The sequence below is a fragment of the Dromiciops gliroides genome, chromosome 1 (genome assembly GCF_019393635.1).
Source record: "Dromiciops gliroides isolate mDroGli1 chromosome 1, mDroGli1.pri, whole genome shotgun sequence".
Classification (NCBI taxonomy): Eukaryota; Metazoa; Chordata; class Mammalia; order Microbiotheria; family Microbiotheriidae; genus Dromiciops; species Dromiciops gliroides.
Window position 1 is genome coordinate 625,238,809 of NC_057861.1, and position 13,200 is coordinate 625,252,008.

Consider the following 13,200-nt stretch of genomic DNA (forward strand, 5'->3'; position numbering starts at 1 on the left):
GTGGGCCCACCTGGGAGGCAAGCAAGGTCCATTAGCAGCTTCTGCCCAATCTCCAGGGGCATCCTGTCCCCCCTCATCATTCAGCTGGTTATCACAGAATGTGTATTACTGTCCAATACTGTGCTTGGCTATGCAGGGCACACTTTTTTTTTTTTTTTTTTGGTGAGGCAATTGGGGTTAAGTGACTTGCCCAGGGTCACACAGCCAGTAAGTGTTAAGTGTCTGAGGCCGGATTTGAACTCAGGTACTCCTGACTCCAGGGCCGGTGCTCTATCCACTGTGCCACCTAGCTGCCCCTGCAGGGCACACTTGAGGCTTTGAAAGATGTTTCTTAGCTTTGAAACTGGGGAATTCTGACTGGGGGAATTAGTCTTTAATAAAAAGTGACTCATTTAAGACTCCTCTGCATTTAGATACAGGATCTACTTAAGTTATCTATCACAAAGGCTAAAAAACAAAGATACACTTTAGGTCAGACTCTCTATGGGGTAAAACTCTTTGCCTCTGACCCCTTACTGTTCTTATGGCAAGGAGCTCCTCAGAGGGAAATTGATCTGTATGTAAATGAGTTTTCTTTGTGAACTAGGGGAAACTGGCGATAGATCTTTTGCATACCAGTTTGCCTGGTACCTAAAAGGCCCTTGCTTGCTAAATTAAATTACGGGCCTATAATGACCTGAAAACTACAACAGACAAAACCAGGGACTGTGCTAACAGTGTGATGGAGTGAAAACAGTGGAAAGGAGGCCTTGTCCAAGCCTGAGCAGCTCTCTAGCTTCTGTGTAGAGACTTTCAACAAGGGTAAACTTATTCCCTGGAGAGTATCTGTTTTCTCATCTGTAAAATGGGATAGTATTACTTGTACTACCTACCATGTAGGGTTGTTTTGAGTAAAGCACTTTATTGTTTGTCCTTCATTCTCAAAGAGGACCATGACATCAGGGTGATGTCATGACTTATGACTTCCAGTAAATTGGATTTTTAAGTGAGGGAGGGCTGTACAAGGTCACCAACCTCACACTTTCCTCCAGCATCATCTGGGTTCATTGGCAAGATATATGGTGGGGGGGGGGCGCTAGGTAGTGCAGTGGATAAAGCACCGGCCCTGGATCCAGGAGGACCTGAGTTCAAATCTGGCCTCAGACACTTGACAGTTACTAGCTGTGTGACCCTTGGCAAGTTACTTAACCCTCATTATCCCACAATGAGGCCATTCTTGTGTCCCTCCCCTCCTCAGACAAGCAAACCCTAGGGTGAAGTGGGTCCAGGTACTGGGCTACCCTAGGCATGGAGCTAGTAGTCTTCCTTCTCCTATCGCTGGTCCTGCTTCCTTCATGAGAATTAAACCATGTGTGATGTTCCTAATCCAAGCTAAGTGATTCAGCATTACCTATAGGATTTGGGCACTTTGAGAGGTGGGAAAGGGTCACACTACTTTTGGTTTTATTCTAAGATTTCTTGTTGTCTCATAAAAATCATTCTTTTTTTTGGTCTATACTAGTTTTCACGGAGTTGGTTACTTGTGTAATATATATGAGGATGATTGAAGATAGTGCTGGGTTTTTTAAGGCAATTGGAATTAAGTGACTTACCCAGGGTCACATAGCTAGTAAGTGTCTAAGGTAAGAGTTGAACTCAGGTCCTCCCAACTTCAGAGCCAGTACTTTATCCACTGTGCCACCTAGATGCCTCACAAAGCACTTAAAGAAAGATCTACCTACCTATCTATCTATCTATCTATCTATCTATCTATCTATCTATCTAACTATTCATCCATCCATAGCTAACATTTATATAGTATCTTCTACTATGTGCCAGGCACTCTTCTAAGTGCTTTTCAGTGATCTCATTTGATTCTCACAACCACCCTAGGAAATAGGTGCTATTATTACCCTCATTTTACAGATGAGGAAACTGAGGCAAACAGCAGTTAAATGACTTTCCCAGGGTTACAAAGCTAGTATGCAGCTGAGGCTAAATTTGAACTCGGATCTTCCCTGACTCCAGGTCCAGTGCTCTAAGGACTACAACTTTCAAATTGCGAACTTCTCTTATTGAGTTTGAGCAGGATGAGGGCAAATGTAGACAGATTTGGGGTAACAATGGAAATCTGGGGAGTACTGTATGATGAGTATGGTGAGCCACCAAGTTACCTCGTTGTTGAGATGCAGGACAAGATACCTTCAGCCAAACTGAGCAGCTCAATCTGAAGTCTCAAAAAGAATGAGGAATTCCAAGGGACTGGGTTCCATAATAAAGCCACACCCTAGGCCCCAGCTTCCCCATGGGATCCTTACCCACATGCTGATCATGATAATGAGGGCGAAGAGGCAGGGGCCCATCATGTTCCAGATTCCCCTTCGGTCCAGCTGCAGGGACATTGCAATGATCAGGGTCCCCAGGACAAAAAGCACCTGTAAGGGGAATGTCAACAGATCACTAGATATCAGTTCTAGCCCTTGGAGCAGCCCTCTGAGGCTGACCCCCAGCACTCAGATTCTCGAGTGTTGATCAGATACAGCCTCCCTCTCATTCTGTCTCCTCATTACTAAACTGAGGAGGTTGGATCTGAGAATTTTCCAAGGTTCTTTCCAGATCTTACAATCTACGTTTCAGCTCCACATAAGGAAAAACCTCTTGGCAACTATCACTTGCCCACAAGTGGAAGATAGGGAGGCGCTCCGTTTTTTGGGGGAAGAGATTCCTGTTTAGGTACAGCTTAGACTGCTGCATCTCTGATACTCCTTTCACTTTGAGAGTCTATATTCTCAAGTGTCATCCAGCTTTAAAACCATATGATTTCCCACCTCACCTCCTGAAGCTGAGGTCAGGGAACTTGCCCAGAATATAGAAATGAAAATTAAATCTTGTAGGAATATGCTAGTCACCAATGAAGTTGTCAAGGAGTTGTTCTGCCATCAGCCGATCATACAACACTTGCCTGGAGAAAGCAAGGTAGAGCTATCTATGTCCTTTTTCAAGATATGACCGAGCCAGGGATTCACCTTATCCATGAGGTTTTCCCCAATTAGTCTGTCTGCTCTGCTTCCTCTAGGTCCTTCTACCTTGGAAGATCTGGCATTGGTTGGTACTATGTATGCTGGCATGCTGAGACAAAATGGGGGATTCTGTGAGGGTTGGGCTTGACGTAAGTAATTGTCTGGGTACCCTCTTCCTGAAATGATACAGACTCACACTGTCAAAGGACCAGAGCTGAAGGTCCTTGACTCAAGAATAGTCAAAGAGCTTCTGGGCTTGCTGTAACAAGAAGTCAAGTCAAACTTAAGAGTGGCCAGTCAGCCTTCTCTCAGGGCTTCCTTCGCTAAGGACCTCACTCACTGACAAACCTCATCCAAATGTAGGCCATTCTTGTGTCCCTCCCCTCCTCAGACAAGCAAACCCTAGGGTGAGGTGGGTCCAGGTACTGGGCTACCCTAGGCATGGAGCTAGTAGTCTTCCTTCTCCTATCGCTGGTCCTGCTTCCTTCATGAGAATTAAACCACGTGTGATGTTCCTAATCCAAGCTAAGTGATTCAGCATTACCTATAGGTTTTGGGCACTTTGAGAGGTGGGAAAGGGTCACACTACTTTTGGATTTATTCTAAGATTTCTTGTTGTCTCATAAAAATCATTCTTTTTTTAGGTCTATACTAGTTTTTAGGGAGTTGGTTACTTGTGTAAAGCTTACCACTTTCTGTTCTGAGCTATTCATCCCAAGGCTTTCCTCCAGAACTTTTATTTAATTTTTTATTATCTCGCTTCATTTCTTCTAGGTATTCAGGTAGTCCTTGTAGAAAATCCATTTTTTACTTTGAGTCCAAGTCTGCAGTTGTTAGTGATTCTTTTTTTCTTTTAGGGGCTCTCTAGACCTACAATAATTGTTTCTATTTTTGGGATCTTCTTTGGTTTATTCATCTCTCCAGCATTAGTTCCCCAATTAGGCCTCTGTACAAGGGCCGGCTTTGCCCTAAGCTGTACTTCTGGGTGAAGGGTAGTTGGCACTGCTTGGTTTTACTCTGGTTTCCTGGGTTCCTTCACCAATTTCTACCTCCCGGAGTAAGGCCCTTTGGATCTTTGAGGTTCAGAGCACTGGATCCTCAGGGCCCTGTGTGGCATCCCAGGCCACAATAGTAGGTACCTCAGAGCCTCTATGTTGAGGCTGTCCCAGTCTGATCATTGCTGTGATGAAATGGTGGATGCTGAACCTCCTGGGTATCTAAGCTCCTGACACTGGGGAACCTCTGCTTTTTGCTGACTCTGGCTACTGACTTGTTTGACGGTGCTGGTGCTGGTAGCTTTCTCCACATTTCCTATGAGTTTCTAATTGTTATTCTGTGTAGTTCTGGGGTGGAGGAAGTCACTGTAGTTTCTCATTGGATTTCTGATGCAAATTTCATATTTTTGCTGGAGTAGGTGCTAGGGAAGGGAGCTGACCATTTGTTTCCCATCTGTCAGGGGTCCATGGGGTCCAGGAGTCTAGACATATTATCTCACAGGATTTTCCCAACAACTCAGTGAGTAGGGAGGACAGAGGTGAGTATCTCTGAGATCTAAGGGAGTAAAGTGATTTGCCCAAAGTCATATGGCTGCTAAGTGATTGAGCCAGAACTCGAATGTGGCTCTTCTGACCCCAGATCCAGAGCTCTTTGTATTATATTAAGCACAAACTGATTTGTTTCCTTGCTCTCAACATTACTCCATCATATTAAATTGAGAAATGATGGTGACCCCATAGGCACCTTCCCTGGCCCCAAGTCTTTGCCAGGGCATCCTATCAGGGAGGGAAATACAAGAAATGGCTCTGGTGGGGCAGCTAGGTGGCACAGTGGATAAAGCACCGGCCTTAGATTCAGGAGAACCTGAGTTCAAATCTGACCTCAGACACTTGACACTTACTAGCTGTGTGACTCTAGGCAAGTCACTTAACCCCAACTGCCTCACCAAAAAAAAAAAAAAGAAAAGAAAAGAAAAGAAAAGAAATGGCTCTGGTAGCAGGGACGCCCTCTCTCCTCTGGGAGGTGGGGGCCAGAGAGAGCAGTAGCACTGCCCCACACCCATGGGAAACCAAGGGGTGGAGGGGGAAGGGAGGATGTTTCCTCTCAGCTAGCCTTGGGCTCAGCTGAAAAGAAAAGAAAAGCAGCTCTTCCTCTCCGTCCTTACTTGTTTGCTTTGATTAGCTTGGTTTCTTGATCTTGTCTATGGTCACCTCACACAGAAAATCGAACCAGGAAGCTGGAGGCAGGGTAGGCAGGGTGTGGATTAGCAGAGAGGGAGGCTGAGGGGAGGAAAGTGCTCTTAAATACATCCCAATCCCACCGAACAAGTACCATTTCCTCCTGCTGTGGAATGCCTAGAATCAGAGTTCCCTCCCTCCAGGAAATGAGTTAAATGCCACCAGAGTGACTGTTCTTCCCTTTGTTCTTTCAACAATAGTGACCCCAGGTTCAGTGTCCCTTTACACTTGCTTGTACATGTTTGCCCTTTAAAAGTATCTCATATGAGCTTGACTTCTCAGTACAAAGTCTAGCTGCTCATTTTCCCCAAATCCCTCACAGTGAACAGTGTTCCCTGCTTATTGTCTCCTGTGCTTCTCCATTCTCCCAAACTGTCCTGACAGATTTCTAGGAGCTGAAAGGTCCCTTGACTTCAACAACACTTACGTATTTCACAAAAGCCTTTACTCGAGACATGCAGAGGATTGTAACCCAGATGGACACCACAGAGCCCAGGAAGTCACAATATTGGAGCGTGTCATAGTCCATGATGCACAGCACTGCCACCCCAGGCTGGTCACAGGCATGATAGAACTGCAAGGGGAAAGAAAGGGGTGAAAAAAAAATAAAAAGAAATAAAGAAATAAAGAAATAAAGAAAGAAATAAATAAATAAAAGAAAGGGGTGGTCAGGCTCCAGCCACCCATCTCCACATACTCTGCCCCTCTGCCCAGAAGCCCCAGGATCATTTCTGGGTTTTTTTGTTTTTTGCAGGGCGATGAAGGTTAAGTGACTTTCCCAGGGTCACACAGCTAGTAAGTGTCAAGTGTCTGAGGCCGGATTTGAACTCAGGTCCTCCTGAATCCAGGGCTGGTGCTCTATCCACTGCGCCACCTAGCTGCCCCCATCCCAGGATCATTTCTAACTCACCCTTTCTCAAGTTTCCCTAGCCAGTCATTAAATCCATTGATCACTTCTGTCCTCTCTTTTGTACTCCCATTGCTACCACCCTAGTCCAGGCCCTCAGTTTTTCTCCCCTGGTTTACCAGGCTCCTAACTAGTCTCCCTCCTCTAGCCTTTCTCTGCTACAATGTTTTTTTATTGACTATGGGAAAAAATAAAGAATCCTTAGCCTAACACTTGAATCTCTCCATAATCTGATACTCAAGGAGACAGTATAGTACAACGAAGAAAAGAACACTGAAGTTGGAGAGAGAGCACCTGACTTCCCTGGGCCTCAGTGTCCTCATCTGTAAAATGAGTGGGTTTGATCTACCAGACGATCTCTGAGGTCCCTTTTAAGAGTCTATTATGTCAGGGGCAGCTAGGTGGCGCAGTGGATAGAGCACCGGCCCTGGAGTCAGGAGTGCCTGAGTTCAAATCCGGCCTCAGACACTTAACACTTACTAGCTGTGTGACCCTGGGCAAGTCACTTAACCCCAATTGCCTCACTAAAAAATTTTAAAATTAAAAAAAAAAAAGAGTCTATTATGTCTACTTCCAGTTTTATCTCATATGACTCCTGCACACAAGTCTAAACTCCAGCCAAGCCAGATTCTTTGCTGACTTCTAAATCCCCCCTATATGTTTCTGCCCCTGTGCCTTTTTGTCTAGGCACCATCTGTTGAACTCCTCTCTCAAGCACTACCACCACCACATGTGCAAAATTTCTCCTAATCTCCAGGAGTGAGTGACTGTAACTCCTTCCTCAGGACACCCAGAGCACTTTTTCTTCTCGGTTCTCCTATGTTAACCCTGTTCTACTCTGTACGATACAGTTGCTTATAGGCATTTGGACTGTGTAAGCTCTAGGAAGGCCAAGTTCATTTCCATCCTTATGAGGCTAGCCAAGGACTTTGTATACATCATATGCTTGTAAACACTGTTGAATGAATTAATGAAATACTACTGCTAACCCCTGGGAAGATCACCTTCCAGTGTGAGGCCTTCTCTGAAACACTAGTTTCTTAAAGAGATGCTTCTACCTGACAAAACTGCCTTTAGAAGAACTCCCAGGCAAGACCTTTTCAGGGAGTGGGAAAGGCTGGATGGGAGGAAAGAAAAAAACCATAATGGGCACAGTAAGAAGGAAGGAGGTACCGTAGAGAAAAACATGGTATAGGTGTAGACAGACGCTTCAACCACATAGTGGCGGTAGACAGCGACGGTGATGGGGAGCAGGAACATGAGGTTGCTGAGTGTGAGCAGCAGGGTGGCCAGGTTCTGCTGCGCCACCGTTTGGGCCTTGGTGTCATCAGTACAGCTCCAGCCCTGCCAGCCTGAAGGGATGGAAGGGAAGACTCATTCAGTAACTGCTGGAATTGAGGATGGGAGTGGGAAGGACAAGAGACATCCAAAATAGGAGGGGGGCTGGCACTTAAAACCTAACCCCCAGGCTAAATCCTACCCAAGGTTTCTGCACCAATCTATTACACTGTAAGGCCCTGGATGGTTGGGGACTTTATACTATTTGTAAATAAATGAGCTCACTTAATAAATAGCTGTTAAATTAATCAAAAAAGGGACCTCTTCCTTAGCTCTGTTGGGATGAGGGTTTCTTCTCCATAATAATAGTGATGATGATGATGTTAGCTAATATTTATATAGGGCTTTAAACTTTGCAAAATGCTTTAGAGAGAGGCTTTCATTTGATTCTCATGACAACCCTGTTAAGTAAGTAGCAGGTTCCAGTCCCTGCCCGACTTTCAACAACTTGCTAGCCAGGCCCAGCTTTTCCTTTCTTCCCTTTAGTTCACTTTATTTATTTGGGGTGGGAGGGGGCGTGCCAATGGGGGTTAAGTAACTTGACCAGGGTCACACAGCTTATAAGTGTCAAGTGTCTGAGGCCGGATTTGAACTCAGGTCTTCCTGACTCCAGGGCTGGTGCTTTATCCACTGCAACATCTAGTTGCCCCTAGTGACTTTTTTTTTTTTAAGTGAGGCAATTGGGGTTAAGTGACTTGCCAAGGGTCACACAGCTAATAAGTGTTAAGTGTCTGAGGCCGGATTTGAACTCAGATACTCCTGACTCCAGGGCTGGTGCTCTATCCACTGCGCCACCTAGCTGCCCCCCTAGTGACTTTTAAAAAAAAAACAACTGACCTCTGATTAAAGTGAACTAAAGGGGGGTGGGGGGGGCAGCTAGGTGGCACAGTGGATAGAGCACCGGCCCTGGAGTCAGGAGGACCTGAGTTCAAATTCGGCCTCAGACACTTAACACTTACTAGCTGTGTGACCCTGGGCAAGTCACTTAACCCCAAATGCCTCACTAAAAAAAAAAAAAGTCACTAAAGGAAAGAAAGCAAATCAAACAACTCAGGGTGCACAGAACTGACAAGTTACAGAGCATGGGGATGTTATACTAAGATATGTTTCCCCAGGGTTTCACAAATCTGATCAAGAGAGCTTTAAGCAAAAAAGGGAAGAAGTGAAGGAAACTGCCCTCATTGATCTGCCAAGTCAGATACCACGGAGTTTTAAGTACAACGTAGAAAGACTATCAAATGAGAAGCTCAGGAATTCACAGGAGACAATATTCAAGGAGAAAGCCAGCAATAAAACCTATTGATGCTGATACACAAATGCACCAAGTATAGGTAAGAAACAAGGTGAGCTAAAAATCCTAACATAAGGAGAAAACTCCAACCTCAGAGGAGTAGCACTAAAATTTGATAAGAGGGGATTCTCAACTGGCATATGGTTGTTATAAAGGTATTTCTTATTTAAAAGGAACAGAAGGGATAAAAGAGTAAGGAGCAGTGTATGTTATAAAGTTATACTTGTGGGAGGAAATCAGGGAATCAGAAGGGAAAACCATGGTAGAGAACAATTGGATGAAGATCAATGGAGGGAGAAAGAGAGGAATATTTTTGTGGGGGTATGCAATGATGACCTGGAGAAGAGAAGGAAATCAGAAGAGGAATTCAGGAGATCACAGACTTGCTACAGAGGCATATTATAGTGGGAATGGAGGAATTTAATTAACTGGAAATTTGCTGGAGCTTTCTGCCCAAGCCAAGCATCTGAAGAATGGTTTCCTGCCTTTTAAAAGATGAAGGGAAGGGGCAGCTAGGTGGTGCAGTGGATAGAGCACCAGCCCTGGAGTCAGGAGTACCTGACTTCAAATCTGGCCTCAGACACTTAACACTTACTAGCTGTGTGACCCTGGGCAAGTCACTTAACCCCGATTGCCTCACTTAAAAAAAAAAAAAGATGAAGGGAAGATTTATATGAACTGATGAAGAGCAAAATAAGTAGAACCAATAAAACAATAGATATAATTATTACAAAGTAAATAATAAGAAAAAACCCGAATTCAATGATGTGTAATTATAATGACCAAAACTGTCCCTGGAAATGAATTCAGGAAATGCATCTTCCCCTCTTTTTCTGCAGAGAGGTATGTGTGTGTGTGTGTGTGTGTGAGAGAGAGAGAGAGAGAGAGAGAGAGAGAGAGAGAGAGAGAGAGAGAGAGAGAGACTATCAGAGAGATACTATCAGTCTTGGTCAATGTGTTGGGTTTGTTTTGTTAAACTTTTCTTTTTTCATCTTTATTACAAGGGATGGCTTGCTAAGTAGGAAAAGAACAGGGACATATTTGGAAATAAAGGTAATATGAATACAAAAGATATCGATAACTTTTTTAGAAAGTGAAGGGAAGATGCAAGGGAAAACTGATATTCTTGACCTGATTGTGACCAGCAAGGAAGAACTAGAAATGTAGAAATGATGGGAATCTTATAATTTATGAAAGAAGAGAAGAAATCTAGGTTTTGTCTGTTATACATTTTAGCTTTTAGGAGAGCCTAAGGTTCATACTATATGAAGATTGGTTGAAAGAATTAGGGATATTGAGCCTGAAGAAGGAAATATTGAGTGGGTACAGGATAAGGATATACAAAAATATGGAAGGATGTCATGTGACAGGGGGTTGGTCTCATTTTCTGTGATGGTAGAGGACAGAACTAGATACCAAGCATCAAAGTGGCAGAGTCAGATTTTGGCTGAGTATAAGGAAACACTTCCTGACAACTACAGCTGTCCTAAAATGGAACGGATGGCCTTGGGGGAGAGCAAATATCCCTTCATCTTCACTGGAGACTTCCACATGGAGACTGAACGGAGAAAAGATTCCTGTTCAGATATAGGTTGGACCAGATGACCTTTGAGGTCCTTCCTAACACGAACATTCTTTGGCAGAAGCCAGTACAGCTTCTAAACTAAGCAGCCCCCATTCCTATTTGGCTCTTGGACCTGGCTTCCTCTGGAGGGGGCCTTTCCAGAACTGTCCCTTTCCTACACTCCTCTCTTCAAGTTTTGGGGTCAGGATACTCTAGGCACCAAAAAGATCCAATTAAACATTACACAACCATGCCAGTCTAGCTGCTAACTTCCAATTTAAAGCCTGGATTGTTACATGCTCCTCCAGGGAAGTACCTACCCAAGGTCAAGCAAAAGATTTTATAAAACTGCAAATGGAGTTATTACAGAGATAGTAATATCAACCCACAATCACCACTAATAATTAAGGAAGGGACCTTTAATCATATCCTTGGACCAACAGGAGACTGCACAGGGGGCAAAGGTCAAGTTAGAAAATCATCCTCTGAGGACCCCTCAAAGCCATTTCCCAAGTCCCTCCCAAGTTATCAGTTTTCCCATCTGTAATAGAAACCTAGGGACCAACTGCCAGGCAGCTGCCTTAGAATAGGGACCTTCCAAAAAGTTTTCTTAGGAAATCCTGAATTAAGGGAATGGGTCCACGGCTAGGCCTCCCTCCTGCATCACCAGGAAAGCAAAGAGCTCTGAGCTAGCCAAGTCCCTTTCCGCTCCTCCAGTTCAAATCAGCAAGGGTGACTCAGCAGCCTTGAGGCTGGAGCTGGATGTGACGCAGGTCAGCATTTTCCCAGATGCTGCTTACTCCCTAGAGACCTCAGCCTCACTCTGAGAGGAAAGGCTCTGACAGAGCTGAATTCACCATTGGAGAGGGAACATGTTCCATTTCATAGCACCTTAGGCAGCTGGTAAGATACGCTCCAAAGGCTGCAGGGCGAGGAGCAGAGGGGACACAGGAAATGTCCTTCACAGTATTATTCTCCCTCAACCCCCTCCAATGAATGCCTGGGCCAGGCCTGCAGGAGGAATAGGGCAGCTCCATTATTGCTATGAGTATTGGCCTTATTAACATGTTTGCATGGAGGGAAGTGTGACCTCTGATCGATGCCCTCTGCGGCTGCAGCCTCATGAAAGGAACACTTGGGAACTCACTCAAATACTCTTACAAGGGGGAAGCAGCTACACCTCTCAGCTGATTTCTAAATCTGAGATTTCAAGACCTTGACTTAGCTAGGCTGTACAGCCAAGGGAAATGTTATATACAGAGAACAGCTAGTGGGCCAGTTTGACTGGAAAAGGGAATGGTATGAAATATTACTTCAGGAAAGGTGGGTAAGAGTCATATTGTGGAGGCTATCAGATGCCAGGCTGAGGACTCTATTTTATCCTAGGGACAACTACCACTGAAGTCAGGGAGCAGCATGGTGAAGTCTCTGGTTTAGGAATATCAGTTTGGAAGCTTTGTGGAGAAAGGCTTCAAGTGGGGCGAGACTGGGAGCAAGGAGATCAAGTAGATTACTTCAATGGTCTTGGGGAGAGGTGAGGAGCTAGAGGAGAGCCTGTATGAATGGAGAGAAGGGCATGGGCACAAAAGATATTGTAGTAAGAGGATTTGGCAACTGGAAAAACAACATACAAAATAGCTACAACAATGGATATGGAAAAAACAACAAAAACCTGAAACTGAATGCTGTGAAAATATGACCAAGCCTGGCCCCAAAGAAGAGATATGAAAATGTTCTGCCTTCCCTACTTTGCAGAAATGTTAAGAACAATATGTAGAATGTTGGATTTGGTTGGGTCATGTTGTTTCATTTTTTTCCCTTTTTTCTTCTTTATTGTAAGACATGACTCTCTGGGAGAGGAAGGAGGAAAGGATATATTGGGAAATGAAAACTAACATGTCAGTAAAAATGTAAAGGATATGAATAATAAAAATATCAATTAAAATTTACATTAAAAAATAGGACATGGAAACTGATAGGATGTAGGGAGAGGGTGAGAGAAGAGCCATGGATGACTCCAAGATTGTAAATCTGAATGACTAGGAAAATGGTGGTAGTCTCAACAGAAACAGGAAACCTTGGAGGAGAGATGGAACTTCAATGAAAAAGTCTCATTTCAGGGATGAGGAAAGGCCTGGGGTTGGGTATGAAGACAGGGCTCCAAGCCCCATAATTTTCCATCAATAGAATGAACTCCCCATCCTGGCCTACCAAGGTAGGGCTTCAGAAATGAGGATGGTTCCTAAGAAATGCATAGCAGGACGCTGAGAGGAAAAAAACAAAACCAAAAATGAACAGGGCACTGAAGAAACAGGGAAGGGTTCTGACATTTCCCTTAGCCATGCCTTTCTTCTAAGAGGGCTTCCTCTCTTCAGGGCAGAACCCGGCCATGCCCCTGGACTTCCAGGCTTCTTACACTACTTGCAGTGATCTCACAGGCCAGTACTCTGGTTTCTCCACCTTACTCCATACTCTCCTGAGGATAGATAGCAGGGTCCCCAAGGTCCTAGAAACCTAGGGAAGGCTATGACTATCAGTCCTATGTCTCAGAGTCTTCTGGATGGGAATCAGAAACAATTACAATCTAGGGTTACCCCTCCCAGAAAAGAGTCGGGTACTACTCACCAGCTTTGCAGGTACAGCTAGCATAAAGGTACCCATGTCTTCGGAGCAGTCTACACTGGCCATAGGGGCCACAGTCATTGAAGCAGGGGGTCAGGGACAAAGAAGCCTCCACATTGGCTTGAACCCGCTGACACTCGCTGTAGAGGGTGGACAAAAAAGCCTATGTCTTTAGAAACTCTCAGCTAGTTAGCAATCTGATCCAATTCCCTCTCTGTTCTATGACTTGTTCTGGGTCAGTCTTG

At 44.6% G+C, this 13,200-nt stretch overlaps 1 protein-coding gene across 2 annotated transcripts in view; it reads right to left on the reverse strand.

The window, feature by feature from the left end:
* Positions 1-13,200, reverse strand: part of PGAP6 (post-glycosylphosphatidylinositol attachment to proteins 6) — a 34,042-nt gene that overhangs the window by 1,289 nt on the left and 19,553 nt on the right. For both annotated transcript variants that reach the window (XM_043975717.1, XM_043975707.1), the window contains exons 9-12: positions 12,959-13,095; positions 7,314-7,492; positions 5,661-5,807; positions 2,298-2,414 (exon numbers count right to left, since the gene is read on the reverse strand). In XM_043975717.1, coding sequence (XP_043831652.1) covers positions 2,298-2,414; positions 5,661-5,807; positions 7,314-7,492; positions 12,959-13,095 — 580 coding nt within the window. The remainder of the gene's footprint in view (positions 1-2,297; positions 2,415-5,660; positions 5,808-7,313; positions 7,493-12,958; positions 13,096-13,200) is intronic.